The 19,759-nt window shown below is 35.5% G+C and overlaps 1 protein-coding gene and 2 non-coding genes across 3 annotated transcripts in view; 2 read left to right on the top strand and 1 right to left on the bottom strand.

The window, feature by feature from the left end:
* The window catches only part of LOC126972956 (four and a half LIM domains protein 2-like), a 149,071-nt gene that overhangs the window by 73,552 nt on the left and 55,760 nt on the right, over positions 1 to 19,759 (top strand). Inside the window, exons 3-6 of the mRNA XM_050820053.1 lie at positions 269 to 413; positions 4,469 to 4,682; positions 4,892 to 4,995; positions 5,231 to 5,374. Coding sequence (XP_050676010.1) covers positions 269 to 413; positions 4,469 to 4,682; positions 4,892 to 4,995; positions 5,231 to 5,374 — 607 coding nt within the window. The remainder of the gene's footprint in view (positions 1 to 268; positions 414 to 4,468; positions 4,683 to 4,891; positions 4,996 to 5,230; positions 5,375 to 19,759) is intronic.
* LOC126973198 (U2 spliceosomal RNA) lies at positions 6,591 to 6,783 on the bottom strand. The gene has a single exon (XR_007731288.1). It is a non-coding gene; the product is annotated as a U2 spliceosomal RNA (small nuclear RNA).
* Positions 8,253 to 8,445, top strand: LOC126973199 (U2 spliceosomal RNA). Its single transcript, XR_007731289.1, has one exon. It is a non-coding gene; the product is annotated as a U2 spliceosomal RNA (small nuclear RNA).

Raw genomic sequence — 19,759 nt, 5'->3', positions numbered from 1 at the left:
TGCATTTTCACGCTCTTCAAATTATTTATTTTTTCACTCCTGTGATTCCTCTGTTCAGCGCAATAGAATGTGGGCGGAGGTGATCACTTACCCCTTTAATCCTTTATCCTACTCTTCCATAACCAAATATGAAGTATTTTTTAAGAAATAATATATAAATTTAACAACTAAAGCAGTTATTTATGATAGGTATCGACCAAGAGACCCAGTGACTTACTTGTGAAAAACCTTACATCAAAATTTAATAAGATTATTTTTTTGTCCACAGAAAGACCTGCAAGTCATGTGGGTGTGATCGGCTGAAGCACTCGGTGTACCACGAGGAGCTGGGGTCGGTGAGGGACCGGCTGGGACTGCGAGAGTCGCGACACATCAGCTATGACAATAGTCCGCCCGGACTTACTGCCAAACAGGTCCGTTAGTTCGAAATCCAAAACATTCTAATAGCCTTTACACATTTATTTATTTATTAAGAAGCCAACGTGCATACAACTATCTTAATCTATAGATACATTTGAAAAATTCTTTTATAATGTTGTATACTCCACTTACAGGCTAACTCGACATGCTTAATAGTATAATATACATTCTTTGTTAAACTAAAACTTTTGAAAACAATTTTTGAAAAAAATTAACAAATTAAAGCCACAAGCAAAATGCTGATAAAAAAAATAACTATGTTCTTACTTAATAACCAAGAAAAACTAAAGAATAAAACAATAACTACGAACAATGACTAACCATCTTGCAGTACTTTCATAATTTTTTTGACTTCTTTTTTAAAACATGGGGCAGAGTGCTGAAAAATATCTATACCAGCTCTTTTAACCAAGTTGTTGTAGGTGACAACTATTCTACACATGGGGGTGGATCTGCCTAGATTCGATCTAGTTAATCTAGGCCTGAACGTTAGTTTTTTGATACCATGTGACCTAGCATTACGCTTTGGTACCGCCAGTTGAACCCTACTCAACAGATTTGGGCAATCGACCCCTCCATCTATAATATTTTTTAGGAAAGAGAGATCAATTAAGTCCCTGCGATTGACATGATTGGATTTGGTACCGCTGAACCCTCGAACGCGGTCTGGTAGCCATATTCAATGGTATATCGCATTGTCTATCGCATAAAATTATTATTATTACCATCGGGACCCTACCGAGTACGACTTGGTCCGGACCAATTGGTGCGAGACTACCACCGGACCGTCCGATAGTAAGACTGTCCCAAATCCGACCATGTGTTTAGGCTTTTACTATCGCAATTTCCGCAACCTACGTAAGTATTAAAAAATTATTGCAACACCCTGTATACAAATTATTTACGACGACTTGAAGTGCACTAAGAGCTGCATGATAGGGTGTGCTTCTAGAACGATCCCGAAAAGAATTATAAAAGTTAACTAGCGGACCCGACAGACGTTGTTAATACACACGTGTTAAAATTGCAAAATCTATCCAGATGTTAGGAGGAGATAACTAACATACGGAGAATTATATGTCGACTGTATTGAGTAGTAAACCAATCTCAAATTCACTGGAGAAATCATCAAAATCGGTCCAGCCATTTAGGAGGTATTTCAATTGTTAATATAAACAGAAACGAATCCACTTAACGAACACAGAAAATTTCATTCGAATCGGTCCAGCCGTTTAGGAGGAGTTCACTGTCAACACAACAACAGAAGAATTATATATACAGTATATGGAACTTGCATATATTAAATAAATGTACATACTTGTTAGCATATTTGCTGACAACATACCAAAAATTAACGAAATCCGTGCATTGATTTTGTTTGTCAAAAAATTGGCTTTTCATTTTGAGCAAATTTAAACGTCCTGTAAGATTTGGGTAACTGGGTCAATGATTCAATGAACTTGAATATTTCAATATCATTAAGCGGCGTTGCCGCTTTGCCGTGCAAAAGTTGAATAGCAGCGCTAGAAAAGCTGCCTTTGAATCGCGCCGCCCGCGGCCGTCAACAAGATACCGCCGGCACGTGTATTTTCATTCTTTTTTATTTATGGAAAAGGAGGACAATCGAGCGTACACCTGGTGTTAAGTGATCACCGCCGCCTACATTCTCTTGCAACATCACTGGAATCACAGGAGCGTTATTATTTACCACCACTTCGGAAAAGGTAAAGCTTTAATGAGAAGAAGTGGGAAGAGCTTCATCGTTTTAAAAATTATTGTTATTATGTAAAGTGATGCAAGAATAATACTAAAACGTCAAATAATAAATGCCTTACTACAGTAAGAATCAATCACACACACCGTAAATAAATAAAGGTATATTATGCGAGCATTGTATTACAGAATTACAGATTATAAAAAAATATAATAAATTTAATTTTAGAAACATGAACAAGACCATCCTGCCACAATGACGCATGGATCAGCCATCGCCTCCCTCGACCATATTTTAGGGATAGGAACGACCCGCCCCACGGCACCGCCACAAGCACAAGCAAGGCCCTATTTATCGGCATACTGTATAAAGAAGCTGCTGATTCTATTGTTTTGCGACATTGCATTCGTTCCCAGTAACCAAGTGAACGAAATTCTTTCCATTTATTTATGTATTACTAGCTGACCCGGCAAACGTTGTTTTGCCATATAAAGTATAATTCACGCGATAGTTTTATAAGTAATAAAATATTGCCTATATTATAGCCTGTACATCATTTTCTTCTATTGTCAATAGTTTTTGCAGCGCACGCAAAAATAGGTTTTCGATTTTACACCTTGTGTTACAAAATAGCAATTTTATTACGGATCCCTAATTTTGAAAAAAAAAAATATACATAGCCTATAGCCTTCCTCGATAAATGGACTACCCAACACTAAAAGAATCATTCAAATCGGACCAGTAGTACCAGAGATTAGCGCGTTCAAACAAACAAACAAACACTGCAGCTTTATATATTAGTATAGATTTCATCTACACATAACCGTTACTCACACTGAATGACACATGAACTGCTGAGTGACTTAATTTTTACGTCAACGAATGAGTTTTGTTGTTCTGAATCTTGCGGAAGTTTCAATACACACTTCACTACCCACTAAATTCATAAACGTTAGTTCGTATTCCTAAAATGCCTAAAGTACTTATTTATTTATTACTTCAAAATATAATTCTATCAGATATGAATTAAATTATTACCAACTCCTCAGACGCCGCTCTGAGGGAGCAAAACAGCGAACGAAAACGTCCCAGTATTATTTGCGCATTTTGAAAAATATCATCATATATATTATATATATATATATATATATATATATATATATATATATCGGTATAGCTAGTATATATATATATATATATATATATATATATATATATATATATACTAGCTGACCCGACAGACGTTGTTCTGTACGTAAAGAATAAAATACCGTTTTTTATAAATTTGTCAGTAATATTTCATAACATCAAGAGTTATTTCGTAAAATATGCTCCCTGTTGTTATAATGAAATTGTTTCACAGCAGAACTGTCAAACCGTGCGTCAATAAATTCTCTCATAGAAAATATGTCCATATAAAACAAATATTGTAAATAGAAATATGTAATTATGGGGCCTAAATCGAAATAAAAACTATACTATCTCTCAAGTGGGACTAAACTGCATTCCATGAAGTAATTCCAATTAAAATCCGTTTATTAGTTTAGAAGACACACGTAATTTATATATATTAAGATAAGATATATAATATTTTTCAAAGAACGCAAAATGTACATAAGTAAATGCTAAAGACAAACAGATATGTGATTAAGAAGTTACAAACATATATTACATAACAGATTATTTTTAACATTTCAAGTAGAGTTCCTGTTAAATTCTAAAATCTTCCAAAAAAAATTTTTGTGAAGGAGGAACTTAATCTGTATTAGTTGTTCTAAAGAAAATACAATTCATACGTCTTTCATTTTACAAACTTGTAATTAACTATGAAATTGTATTCTGTCAATTTTTTCTCTAGTGAGTTCTCGTTTTGACGTTTTATATTATTGTCCTTGTAATATCTTAGAATAAAAAGCTATAAGCATCTTTGAATAATTGCGTTAGAAGCTTATTAATGAATTAAAGAAAGAAAAATCATTTATTCACTATTATTAATAATAATAATAATCAGAGACTAACTTTTTGCCAAATACCAAATTATATTTGACAGATTTAAAACCTTAGTAAAATTATCTTATTGCCTCAGTGATAAGATATATGTATACAATCGAACAGCTCCTGAAGGCGCCTCGTGTAGAGGCGAAACACGTGCCGAAGTGATTTGTAAAAAACATAGCGGAAACAACACTGAAACTCGTCATTTATAACATTTTGAATAACAATGTATTCCCGCAAATTATAACTTAATTCTGTTAATTTTTTCAGTTTATTTCTATAAATAAATTAAGTTTAAGTTAAATTACCTACGTTAAATGACTGATTTTATTATTCCAGACCGAATTGTACTGGTCGTCTCTTTCGGAACGTGCGCCATCTATCGGGGGTGCCACGGGAACAGCGGCGTGGCGCGCTTGGCGGACCAGAGCCCTGGCGACCCAGCTGCCGCCACAGGATCTATCTCTGGCGCACTGTAAAAATATTGATGAAGTTCACCGTAAACAGTTCGAGGATTTCATTGCTGCACGAAATGAAATAGCTCTGGATATAGGTACGTGCAGCGCCATCTGTTGTTGAATAGTCCGAAAGTTTACCCGCAATGAAGCATCTAATTACGCAAAATTAGTTACAATAATGACCAAGTGAATAAATTGTAATGAAAACTGGTTTTTGACACGGTATAGTAAAACCCTTGACGTTTATATAAATGAATTTTACCAATATTGTATTTGATGTTTTACCAAAATGGTACTTTTCCAGGTTTCGCTAGTCAGCATCATGGTACACCCATAGAGTGTATGGGATGCTTAAAACCTATACGCAGTGGTAGTATTCTTATTCAAGCACCGAGGATAGGAGAAGAGGTAACTTTTAGATGTAGTACTTGTAGTTTGCATGATTTAGGCTTGTTAAAACTATTAACATAATGATAATCTCAAAGTTATAGTGATAACTATTCAATCAATTAACCACGTAATATTGCTACTCAGTACTAGATGGCGCTGTGGTGTAGTTTTATATTCCTTTTTATGCAATATTTTGTCTCGACTTCTTTTAAAAGCAGACCTTGTGTTTTATATCTTAATACAATGTTAACAGGCCTCATTCCACGCGGCCTGCTTCACCTGCTCGGAATGCGACGAACTGCTGGTAGAGTTGGCGTACTGCTCGCTCGACGGTCGTCTCTTCTGCGTCCGACATTACGACGAGAGGCTCAAGCCGCGGTGTCATGCCTGTGATGAGGTTCGTATCTCATAGTTAAAATTTTAAATTTGTCTGTTAAACAGAAAAAAATTACATTAAAAAATATATAAACCATTTGACCCGCCTATTTGAAAATAATTTATATTGAATAAGTAGGCAGATTGAAACAAAATTATTTTATTATTCAAATATTATAATTTGACAACTCAGAACTGCTTACCTCCTCTGCTCACCCGGCGATCATTACGCGAGTGCGTGCAGTGTAGTCCGCCCCCACCCTGTCCCAATAGTGTCGTCTATGAATCGCGAAGATGAAGGCAAATGAGACTTAACATCTTATGTCTCAAGATGACAAGCGCAATTGTAGTGAAGCTCATCGTGAATTTTTCAAGAATCCTGAGCGGCAGTGTGTTGTAATGAGCAGGGCTTATGCATTACCATAAGCTGAACGTCTTGTTCTTCTCGTCCCTTATTGACATAAAAATGTGTTCAATGAAGTTTTTTGGTATCACCTGCTGAAAGGTAAAATCTACCAAGAAATTCTGCCTTGACAAGAACGGGCGTAAGAAACCCGTTCCACGCCGTGCCAGAAAATGCTTACATCTTACCATGTGCCAGTTCTCCCTTCCAAGATTACCTTTTCTAGTAAATAAATCGATGAATAAAAGCTAATATATTAATTGACCTGAAGGTTTGGCGAGTGTCATTAAAATAAGATTGAGTAATAAAGGCCAGTGCTTGCCAAATTTTAATGAGTAATTTCTATTTATAGTGCTTTATAAATATAGGGAATGTTATCTACTTGCAACGTTTTAAACAATTCAGATCTTGTGTTCTTTGTAAGTACTTAATAATATATTTTGAAAACATTTAATAAAACCGTAATATGGCAATATGTACAAATAGTAATGATTACCTTATTTTGATTACCTTTGAGAGGTAGTGTTTTAAATATTTCATTAGAATGATATATATACCTTCTGGTCGCAAATAACCATTTTTTTTTATTATGAAATGGTTACTGTGTCAACCATAAAAGAGAGAGATACGTTATTGTAGAGATTTCTTTAGGACTTACGACGAACTAAAAGTCTTTAACATCATTTTGGTGTAACTCAGATTGAGCCTACTTCAGCATTAAAAGTTTATTTACTTGGTTGTCAGTCTGATTAAAGTTTTAGTTATTAAATATTCTCCATACTCAAAGTATCAAACCGGGGTTATTTTTAATTTGTTTAAATATAAGTTTTTATATATTATGTGGGCCAATCCCGGCGGCACTGCAATGCCGGGCCGACCCGTGACAGGAGTGGAGCGAGCCCCTAACACCCCGTCATTTTACAAAAATCAGTTTAATATACTGGTCCCGCTATGCGGGAACTTTCAGATATTAAGCTGAAAAGAACAGATACTACACTTTGATCTTAGCCAAAAGGCCGAGAAGCGATAACTGTACAAACGTAAATGTAAAGAGTCACTAGTTTACAATAAATTGTAATAGCACGTCGTAAGATTAAGCTAACAATGGGATACTGCCATCTGTGGGCGTTCATATAAACTAACGAGAAGTCTAACAAGAATCATATAATATGTTGAGGGCTCACATAGTGATTATATTCTCCTTGGGGCTCTTATGACCTATCAACTACCAACCTCTACACTCGTTGAACTTTTGATAAAACAAAAACAAAGATTGTATTTTAATATGCATTATATTTGTTTTTGTAATTGTCTTCATGTGAAAAATGCACTTTGCATTTTAAATAATAAATAAATACATAATAAATAAAATTAAACAGTTAAATTAAAATTTTAAGAAAATTATAGGTAATTTATAATAATAGTGATAGAAAGAAATTGGCACAATGCTGTAATGTCGACATAGCCGGGTGTTTTTTTTTACATAAATCCACCCTTATATATCAAAGTATGCATGTTAAATACAACCTTACTTTTTAATTTATTTAATGTTCAACGAGTGTAGAGCTTGATAGTTGATAGGACATAAGAGCCCTCAACATTAAACTTTAGGTAGGTCAAATGAGTTGGTGAACTCAAGATTCTTATTTATCCTCCATGAATATCTTTCGGGTAGTGCATAGAAAATTTCGCATACACGTTGTCAGAGTACAGGAAATCACATCACAGTACCCCAAATTCACGATATTAAATGAGCACATGTGTAGAGCTACTTAAACGTTATCTAAAATCTAGAAATGGAAGTTAATTATTGAAATTTTGAAACAAAAAAAAAATTATACATTTAGAAAACGAAATTTTAATCATCCTTACGTTGCGTTGGCGCTATTCACCTACGAGTTTCGACGGCTACGGCGCGGCGTGGAAGAAGAATGTGTTAGTGCCTACGCTAGCTCGCGGCTACTAGATTAAGTACAGCATGTTCGGAAATTATGTTATGGAAAATTGGTTAATTTACGTGAATTATGTATTTTTGTTTTAATTTATTTTTTGTGATTAAAGTTAAGTAGCTCTTCCCGTTTGTTCGTTTAATGTCGCTATTGTAGCGCCACGCATCAACATTAATACAATTTTCAACAGTATCGATCGGATATATCTATATGTTTATATAATACCCTACAACAAAAAAATGCGGTGCAAATTCAAGATAAATATGCTCTGTAATAAATTTATATTATGTAGTACCATAGAGTAGGGATGGATACTTATGTATTAAGTTATTCTTATTATTTGTTACTTTCAAGCAGTCCACTAGATGTCGCTTGTAGGAGCGCTAAACAATTACCAATTTGTCATGCCAGGATTAGGAGGCTTGACAGTCTTGTTAGTTTATATGAACGCTCACAGATGGCAGTATTCCATTGTTAGCTTAATCTTACGACGTGCTATTACAATTTATTGTAAACTAGTGACTCTCTACATTTACGTTTGTACGGTTATCGCTTCTCGGCCTTTTGGCTAAGATCAAAGTGTAGTATCTGTTCTTTTCAGCTTAATATCTGAAAGTTCCCGCATAGCGGGACCAGTATATTAAACTGATTTTTGTAAAATGACGGGGTGTTAGGGGCTCGCTCCACTCCTGTCACGGGTCGGCCCGGCATTGCAGTGCCGCCGGGATTGGCCCATATAATTTAATAAAATAATGTAAATATAATTAAGTAGTATGTACTTAATATATTGCCACAGTTTGATAAGTTTGAATGTCTATTATTAACTATAGCTTCAATCTGAGTTACACCAAAATGATGTTATAGAGACTTATAGTTCGTCTAAAACCCTAGAGAACACCCTAAAATAACATACCTCTCTTTTATGGTTGCAACCACTTCCTAATTAAAAAAATGGTTATTTGCGAACAAGAAGGTCATTCTATTGAAATGTTTATAACATGACATCAAAATTAGTAAAATAATAATATTCTGGTGAAGAATGCAAGAGCTGAATTGTTTCAAACGTTGCCAGTAGTTTGTGATTAAATTCACAGTGGCTGCGTCAGAGACGTAGTAAATACGGTTTTATAATACAATAATTAGAAGTATATTGGTATAAAACCGTATTGCACTGGTCTACAAGAAGGTCGCAAAATGCAGTCGGGTTTCTCGAGTCGTGACGGTTTAAAGTAGCTGAAAAGCTGTATCCAGCACGTTCTCTTGAGCGACCAGATGAATACGCGTGTCCAGACGTTTTGGCTCAAAAAAGGCGTATCGACGTCGTCGCACTTCAAGGGGACGAGATAATAACAGAAAGCCAACTACGCGAATCGCGAAGATTTTTTACAGATAAATTTGATACACTTTTTCAAAACTATGTTTGTGAAGTTTTGTTAAGTAAGAAAACTTAATAAATAATTATAAATAATTTACAGTAAATTCTCAACGTTACGGTTTCTTAGATTCTTCACGAAAATTATATAAATAAATGGTGGATGATTGATATGTATCTACACCAAATATATCCTCCATTTTGGTATCATGATATTTCTGAGCTGCCTCCCACTACTGAAGAGAATTTAAATTCGTATTCACGTGAAAATCAAAAATTTGCGCGACAAAGGAGTTATCATATAGCTGATTAATATTATTTATGTTCGCCCGATACCAAAACGATAAATACTTTGTTTGATTACACGTATTACTCTTTCTCTCTCCTGCAGAGGGAGAGATATAACCACTAACGCGTTTTCGTGACGTAGGTACGCTTTTTGTCGTAACGTCCCAAAAGGAACTTTGTTCCAATAAGGCTAAGGGTCTATTTAAATAAATATTTGCAGGCTGAGTCTTAAGAGTCCTGATACAAACTCCTGATACTAAATATGTACAAATGAAGTGAAAACTTGTTTAGTATCCTTGTGATTTAATTGTCGATGAAATGAAAAAGCGACAGTAAAAAGAGACAGACACATAAATTTATAAGATTTAACGTGGCAGAAAATTAGTTAAGAAAGCATTATACAGTGTTTTGGTACCAGGCGATCATAGTTGAAGAAGAGTGTCTTATGTATGACGCGAGTATACCTTAATTAATATATTCTGACGTCATGCGCACGACGTATTACTAATTGGCACCAGGAGAACATATATATGGTAGCGGTGAGAGTAATGTATTTCATAGTGGTTGAAATCATAAGTCGTCCTAGCAACATGTACCAGGACATCATATAAATTATCTTAATAAATTCTTGTCGATTTAACACGCTTGCTATGTCTTTTACCTGGTATTGCAGCATAACGTGGTCAAACTGTTTTTAATGTATGTATAATTTAAAAAACAAAATACTAAACTGCTCAGTGTTAAATCTCATGACTTAGCGTAACTTGTACAAACTAACACTAGTTATAATTAATTTGTGCGGTGAGAACGAAAATAAACTCTTATACACTAACAGTACTGTGCAGAATTGTTCACACCTCATCACAGCCGTTGACTCAGTTGCTGTTAACCCAGCGGGTTATTTGCGCGCCTTTTTTGACCGAACCGCCATTTTGAATTTGGTTGCTTCTTAAGACGCTCTGCTTAGCCACAGTTTTGTGAAAACAGATTATGTGAGTTCATTTAAATTTAACTAAGGCATGTTTTCAAATTACGTTAATACTGGCTCGATTTGAAAAGAAATTTTAATTGTTAGGTACTGAGTGTATACCTTCACCGGCTACTAAATCTTCACCGCTGCTTTAATTACTAATATTTATATTATAAGTACCTATTTTATATACTCATGGAACATTACTATGTTAAAAGTTTAATTGGTTACGGATTCATTATAAAGGCTTTTTAAAAAGCATTGTCAAATAAGTTTTACCGATTAGTAGCTACAGCCCATAAAGCATTCATTTTTTCCCACGGATTGTTTACGAGAGCTTCACAAACTTAGTGTCATATGATGTCAATCATACATTACTTTATCATATTTTAGTAAATTGTAAATACTTTATGATTATCTATAATAACCGCTGAAATCCACCTTCGCACGACACGCCACAAGTTAGGATATCATCCCCACCATCTGGATATGTGGCGGTCTTCCACAGTGCGGTTTTCAAGGAGCTTTCTACCACGTACTACAAAGCTGTGGAATGAACTTCCTTGTGCGGTGTTTCCGGGACGATACGACATTGGTACCTTCAAAAAAAGCGCGTACACCTTCCTTAAAGGCCGGTAACGCTCCTGTGATTCCTCTGGTGTTGCAAGAGATTGTGGCCGGCGGTGATCACTTAACAACAGGTGAAAAAAATCTTTACTAGTAAGAAGCTTACGAGATTAAGGTTTAAATTGACTGAGAATATCGAAAATACAATCTAGTTATAACCGTTTCTATGTAAATTTATAAAACTAACAGTTCTAAAAATTTAAATACAATAGTGTTAGCCTAAGATCCCACCGCTTGATTCTGCAAGTACATATTTTTTTAAAAAACTAATTTTAAATGGACGTTTAGGGAGTATGCAATGTATTAGTAATAGGTGGCCTATCAGTGGGAGGCTCCTTTGCACAGGATGCCGGCTAGATTATGGGTACCACTACGGCGCCTATTTGTGCCGTGAAGCATTACTGTGTTTCAGTCTGAAGGGCGCCGTAGCTAGTGAAATTACTGGGCAAATGAGACTTAACATCTTAAGTCTCAAGGTGACGAGCGCAATTGTGGTGCCGCTCAGAATTTTAGATTTTTCTCAAGAATCCTGAGCGGCACTGCATTGAAATGGGCAGGGCGTATCAATTACTATCAGCTGAACGTCCTGCTCGTCTCGTCCCTTATTATCATCATCAAAAAAAAAGAATTGGCCGCAAGTACCTGCAATTAATTTTCTGATGTAAATTGCACCATTCATTCGTCGTCATTTTAAAGGAAACTAGCTGACTTGACAGACGTTGTTCTGTAGATTGTAAAAAAAAATAGTGTTTTATAGGAATTTGCCAATAATATTTCAAAACATCAAGAATTATTTCGTAAAAAATGCTCCCTGTTGTTATTATAAAATTCTTTCACAGCGGCCAACTGTCAAACCATGCGTCACTAAATTCTCTCATAGAAAAAATGTCCATACAAAACAAATATTGAAAATAAAAATAATTTTGGGTCCCAAATCGAAATAAAAATTATTCTATCTCTCAAGTTGGACCAAACTGCACTCCATGAAGTAATCCCCATTAAAATCCGTTCATTAGTGTAGGAGTCCATCGCGGACAAACAACGTGTCACGTAATTTATATATATATAAAGATTATGTGAAGAATTATTGAAAAAAATATGGTTGCCAGCTCTCGGTCAGCCGCAACTTAAGGGCTGCCAGGTACATTTTTTTTGATAATTTACAGTCATCTGTTTTTTTTTTAATTTCAATACAAAATTGAAATTTTCTATTTACGATGAACCATGGTTGCTAGTTAAATAATAGCCGCAAGCAGAGGTTGCCATGATTTCAATAATCGATTCTCATTCCAGGTAGGTGAAAAAGTGACCCTGTAAAGGTTAAGATAAAAAACGTTGGGTTAAATAAATTTCCATTTTTTCCCAAAAACCTTATGTAAAAATATAGCTACAATAATAAGAAAATAGAAAAACACAATTATGAAGGCAAGTGACAAGAAGAGTAACTCTTGTTACTACGGTATACGGATTGAGACGACTTACGGCCGTTCCCAATATTCAGTCTATCTCTATTTATACTATGAAATTCATAGGCGAGAGCGACATGTTATAATTTAGAGTTAAAATTAAGTTATTTTAATATAAACAAATCAAATACTTAAACAGTTTTGTTTAGTTACATTCTATTTCAGATTCGTAAACAGAATTCCATCTCACAATGATTTAAACTACCAAGAATAATAATTATTAGATCGTTTGTGCTGACCACAGATAATATATAGCTGTAGAGAGAGATGCGGTAGTCGGTAATGCATCTGTAGTGCCTCAGATATAGGCCACTACTTGAGAGTACACATGTAATGAATTTCTATTATTGGCTATGACTAATCATTGTTTAAGATACATTGGTTCTTGGCGACTTAGATTTAATAACTCTGTTTATCTATTCAATATGCGAAAGATTAATATGTATCATTGAATACGTAAGCATCCATCTCTACTCTATGGTATCAGTAATTTAAGTTCTGTTATTGTTCCATAACGGCCGTTCTCAATACACTATCTACAGATAGAGATAAATTACTACCTTCTACTCTCAGTAATTAGCTGTCAATAATCTTAAGCTGTCCCAATATACCCGATAAGTCATTCTTATCGCCATATATTTGGACGCGTGAATTGAAATTTCCATATAAAATTCTAACGCTGGTAAGCTATACGGCGTCCCATTGGCAGACAACGTGTAGGGATAAGGTGAATTACCGTCGGCAAGTTTATTGGGACAAAAAAGTCAACGATAGTTACGATTTTTATCTCAAGTAAGAGATAGACAGAATATAGGGAACGGCCGTTAAAAGATGTGCTGGGATTTTCTTATCAGTTCTTCTCCCCATGTCGAAGCGCCTTTACAAACTGATGTATTACAATATTTTTTTTTAATGAGAATAAGGGACGAGACGAGCAGGACTTTCAGCTGACGGTAGTTCATATGCCCTGCCCATTACAATGCAGTGCCGCCCAGTATTCTTGAAAAAGCCAAAAATTCCGAGCGGTACTACAATTTCGCTCATCACCTTGAGACATAAGATGTTAAGTCTCATTTGCACATTAATCTCACTAGCTACGGCGCCCTTCAGACCGAAACACAATAATGCATATAAATTACAATATGTTATGTGCATAACATTATGTTATTGTCACTCCCTATGGTGAATAAATATATTTATATATCTGAACTTTTACTCTCTATTAAACTGATATGCAAAAGAAGGTTTGTTGTTATGAGACCAGAAACCATTAAAGTCCACAAATGACATACTTAGCATGAGCATTTTTGTGTGCCCCAGCAAGTACCTACTATGTACAGAGAGAGTATTTATTTTTAAAAGGCAGCGTGAGGTTGCAATCTTGGCTCCTATTCATGAAATTTCTCCACTTTCCCCAATATTCAAAATGATTATAGAATCCATTGCCATAATAGACATAATTATTATTTATATCTATTATGCTTATAGATACGAGTCTTACAATTATCACTTGACGACTGATATGAAAAAATAATTCATTTTGGTTTTTATATATGTATTATGACGTCGTTTGAAAGTTACCTCACTTACTGTCATATAAACGCTGTGTAAAGTTACTCCAAGTTTAACTTTTCGCCTTTATCTTACGTTTGTCACTACAGAATTACATGACAGGGAGAATTAAGACAGCTAGAGTTGTTTTAAAATATTATATTGTTTTCAAAAAAAAATCTATAGTGACTTCAGTTCAAATAAATTTTAATATAACAATTATATACTCTGTTCAACAAAACATAATTAATGGAAAGGCCTTCCGCTTTAGCTGGTATGTTTTTATTCGTGGAAAGATTTCGATAAAAGTTAATCGTTGAGTGACATATGCCGTAGCGAGCAAGACAGCGCAGTAAGTCCATCCGAGCATCGATCCTTTAAATAGAGTTCGATCTCTTTGAAGTATGTCGCACTGTTTATAGTCTAGTCCCATGTAATAAATATAATTATACACACGGAACACTTCGTCCGCTAGTTCAATACTCAATCGACGATAAACGAGGACGTACTCGTTGTTACTGGCCGATTTTCGAAAAATTAAGTGATCCTACGAAGTTCCATTTTTGAATTGCGCGGGAAGTGACGTTATTGTTCTTTGGAAATATTATAATTGTAAGTCATTATTATACATTTTTTAAACATACCATACTACATAATATCGATCAAGAGTTACCAAAGTTTTATCACCGTCATAAATTTGCGATTATAAAATTATTTCTCTTAAAAACTTATAGTTTTGCGCTTATTTCGTCTACTCAATACTAGATGGCGCCAGACAAATGGATTTATGAAAAGATTACCAAAATATTTATGATATACATATTTCGAGTTTCGTCGTTCAAATACATTCCTACCAACTTCTAAAAATTATTTTTAAAGGAATAAACATAATTAACAACTTGTACAATTTCCGTTATCGCTTATGTGTTACATAAGGATATCTCTATCACTATGCCCTACTTTTTCTCCTAAACGACTATAACTATTAAATTAAGAATTGATAATATTTGAGTAAAAAATCTGTAAAAATAATTTGATTATTGAAATAAAACTTTATTTTTAATTTCTTTAAAATATGTTTTTTATGTATTTATTATTACATTTTTTTATTTTGTCATTTATTTATTTGCTATTTTTTACATTTTTCAATGCATATTTTTAGGAACAATAATAATTTTATGAAGAACGTATGCCCATGAAATTTTCCATGGAAATACCATGAAAAATTTGGTCACTCCATGTTGCACCTCTAGAGGTTGAAATTTTTTATCACCAAAAAGTTCCATAAATCGATTATGGTAAAGTCAGAAGGAAATGGACTAGAATGTTACCCCTGTCTTCTAGGCAAATTATCCATATATATCCCTAATCCGTCTTACATAAAAGATTTTTTATATGTGCCCAGTGTGAAGACTATCGCCGTAACCCATACTTAATAAGATTCAACGAGTATTATAACAAACTCAATTTATGGCTGCTATCCCAATAAATCGCCAAAATAGCGCATTATTGAAACCATTTCTTGACGGTTTATGTAAAGCTTATATTTTTTATATATATCTACACAATATGGGCCGAAAATTCAATTTTCTTTACATTTCTATTTTTCATTGACAGTACGAAAAATTCACCAAACTACCCCAACCTATACAGTTGCAGCCATGCTTATCATTCAATCTAGATTTAAATTGTAGGAAAATATATTAATTCTTCACCAATAATATTTAACATGACATAGTTTTGTTAGTTTTGTAAAGAAAATTCCAGAATGTTTGTAATAAACTTCTCCGCTCCGCTCGACTGCTGAACCATTGGCTTGTTCCCCAGTCTTAAGTATAGAGATATATTTTTTACCAACACTGTTTCGATCAACATTTGCAGATAGTTTTTTTAATTGTTCATCTGCGAACATAATATTTTATATACCTAAATATTGCACTTTAAACAAACATTTAATAGATTTATGATTTAGATTTTAGATCGTTGTTGCCGGTTAGCAATAATCCTTGCGGATTGCTTACTTGAACGCGTTATTGGCTTCTTTGTTTTAGTTTTTATTAGAATTTTAAAGCTGTGAGTTCTTCTTGACAACATGCCTAGTCTTGCCATAAATACTGAAACAGTGAAAAAATTTCAGTGTGTTACTTTAATACATACATATAAAACAATTTAAACATAAATAGTTTATTCGTAATCGTCTTCATTGGCTGCAATTCAGTCCTTTAAACGTTGAGGCCAGTTATCAATGGAAGTACGCACTCTTTCCATGGGAAAATTCTTCACTGCCAATCGTACGGATTGTTTTAGGTTCTCCAAATTATCATAGCGTTTAGAGAAAGCTGTACTATCTAAAACTGACCAAAAATCATAATCCAGGGGATTAAGATCGGGACTAGACAACGGTCAGTCGTCAGCTCTGATGAAGCCCGAAACGTTTGTTTCCAACCAAAACTGTGTAGACCGAGCTTTATGAACCGGCGCCGAGTCTTGCTGGAAGGACCATTCTTGGTTATTGAACATGGGGTTTCACTACCTTCTCAAGAATGGAACCTTGATACACTTGTGACGATGTTTTGATACTTTCATTCACAAAAGTATAGCTCAGTCACTTCTTCATAGTTAATACCGCACCAAACTATCACTGATGTCGGATAGTGCCCACGTTGAACTCTGAAGAATAACTTACAGCTTTGAAAATAAAATATTAATCTAGGATAGCTTATTTAGGATTGCGATTAAATTTAGAAGTCAGCCCTAAGTCAGTAATTTGCTAGCTATCGGTAGCTATCCGCTTAATTAAATTGAATGATTCAGTATTGTATGGCATTGTTGAGCTAGATATAATGCAAATTTTTTTATCTCGAGAGCTGCGTGTCAGAGACTGGAGGGACTGAAGAGCAACCTTTGCACGGCTTTGATCCGTATGGCAATCACGGAAAGTGATACGAATACTGATGCTCAAGATTTTTCGGTCCAACGTGAAGGCCGTATTGCAGTGTGGGTGTGAGACGTGGAAGGTCACCAAGACCATCTCTCACAAACTTCAGGTTTACGTTAACCGATGCCTTCGCAATATACTCGGTATTCACTGGCCCGTCAAAATTTCCAATGATCATCTTTGGCAACGCTGTCATGAAGTCCCAATCTACCAACAGATTAAATGCCGCAGATGGAGCTGGATAAACCACTCCGGATGGATCCCAACCATATACCGATGCAAGTCCTAGACGTGAACCCTCAAGGAAAATGCAAACGTGGCCGTCCAAAGCAAACCTGGCGGCGCCATAGCGCCAAGCGAAATACATTGGAAAGACCTGGAGTGAAATCAAGAGAGATGCTCAGGGCCGATCGCGATGGAGACGCACTCTGTCCCAACTAGAGGATACAGGAACTAAAATAAAATGAGAGCTAGCTGTAAGAAAACAGACGAAAATAATTTGCAAACAAAATGGAGAATCCATGATCTCATTACTAAGGTAGTAAGGAAACCAGCAGGAATCCTACTACTACGGCACCGCAGTCCGTCGGTCTTGCATAGACCTACAATATATTAGCGTATAGACTAACAAAGTGTGGGAGAGAGAAGAATATCTCTATAAAAAATGAAAGCGAATCCATCGTTACTGTAACCGGTTTTGATTGGCAAGTCGTAAACAGTCAGCCACACTTGACATTAGCTCCTTAGTATTTTGATTACAAATTATGGGGCTGTCCGGTCGTCTACACGCTAGTATATTCTTAGTTACCGGTGGGAGGCTCCATTGCACAGGATGCCGGCTAGATTATGGGTACCACAACGGCGCTTATTTCTGCCGTGAAGCAGTAATGTGTAAACATGACGAGCGCAATTGTATTGACGCTCAGAGTTTTTGGATTTATCAACAATCCTGAAATGAGTCAAGAAAAAAATTTTTTTTCAAAATTATATCATAAGTACTTGTCGGTCGACGGTACAGAACTCGCTTGATAGGTTTTTTTATTATAATACTTAACGGAACGAGCAGATGATCCATCTTATTTTTAGTTATATCTATAATGATAACTGTCTCATATCGTCGATGCATCTCAAAACCGTTAAAACCGTAGCGTATTGCGATACGTCCCAAAATGTAAACCGTAACACAACAGCATTGCTTATCTTTGCAGTGTTCAATTCAAAACTGAATGCAAACGTTTGTTTATAATAAACATAAAATGAGATAAAACCAATCATCGCTTCCGCAAACTATTTAAAAAAAAGTATTCTAAGTTGCCAAAACTCGAACGAAAATATGAATGAAAAATCGTGAATTTCTTGGCAGATACAACCTGAAAGCGTCCGTTTGTCTGTACTCTATAATATCCTTGAAAGCCGCCGTTCAATAACCTTCCGGGCTATTTTCGCGCAACGAATAACGACTAACGAATTCTTGGCCGTTACATTACTCTTCAGCCGTTACTACACACCGTTTATAAACACAATTTGTGAATGAAATACAACTAAACTCTTAGTACCGCCGCTTGACACGAGTAGATATAATAATGGTTTGTTTTAAAATACTTACTGTGGCTTTTTTTATGAAAATAAGGGACGAGACGAGCAGGACGTTCAGCTGATGATAATTGATACGCTCTGCCTATTACAATACAGTGCCGATCAGGATTCTTGAAATACCCAAAAATTCTGAGAGGCACTACAATTGCGCTCGTCTCCTCGAGACATAAGATGTTAAGTCTCATTTGCCCAGTAATTTCACTAGCTACGGCGCCCTTCAGACTGAAACACAGAAATTTTTGCACATTACTGCTTCACGGCAGAAATAGGCACCGTTGTGGTACCCATGATCTATCCGGCATCCTATGCAAAGGAGCCGTGGCTTATTTATTTGAAATAGGCGTATGGCATTTTATCAATCTTGTCAGAGTGGTGGTGGTTGCCAAGATGATGCAATATTAGTCGTCGTTGGTCTCCCCAATTATGGGTCGCACTGCCTCCCTCGCGATGCTCCTCCACTTTAGACGGTTTGCAGCATTGCGGGAGCACTCCACAACCTGTGGGTAAGCGAACTCTCGCTCTTTTCTTCTCTCCAAAATGCCCTGCACTATCAACCGCTCAATCGATCCTTCATTTCTGGAGATGTGACCAAAGAACCTCAGTATTCGTAGTTGCACAGTCGACGATAGCCTTTCTTTTATTTCCAGTTCTTTTAAGATGGAATTATTGGTCCGGAAAGCCGTCCAAGGGATCTTCAGGAGTCGTCTCCAACACCACCTCTCTAAGACATCAATTTTGCGGCGGTCTTGAAGTCTAGGGGGACCAGGTTTCAGCCCCGTAGAGGAATATTGGAAACACAAGGCACCTCATAAGTCGAACCTTGGTGGTTTTGGTGATCCTTCTGTCCTTCCAGATCTTATTAAGCTTCTCTTCCGCAGACCCCGGTATTGGAGATAGTAGAACCAAGATAGCGTATGGCATAGTGGACTTTTATATAGATCTTCTATAGATCAAATTCTTTTTAAACACTGTATTAAGGCATCACCGATAAGCTTCATAAGAAACATAATATCTTTAAGGGTTGTACACACTTTTATAATCAAGTCCCAGCCACTGTTCAGGCATTATTTATAAATAAATTTAGATGATCTGTTAAAAATGGCTCCGTCGTAAATCCAACTACTCCACAGCTGAATATCTAAGTGAACGGACAGCCTGGGACAAGATTATGATTATTTTATTGCAATAACAATGACAGTACAATATTGTATATTTTATTAAAAAGAGCGCAAACAAAAACGCTAGGA

The sequence above is a fragment of the Leptidea sinapis genome, chromosome 28 (assembly GCF_905404315.1).
Source record: "Leptidea sinapis chromosome 28, ilLepSina1.1, whole genome shotgun sequence".
In the NCBI taxonomy this organism is placed as follows: domain Eukaryota; kingdom Metazoa; phylum Arthropoda; class Insecta; order Lepidoptera; family Pieridae; genus Leptidea; species Leptidea sinapis.
This window is presented reverse-complemented; position numbering and strand designations above follow the sequence as displayed.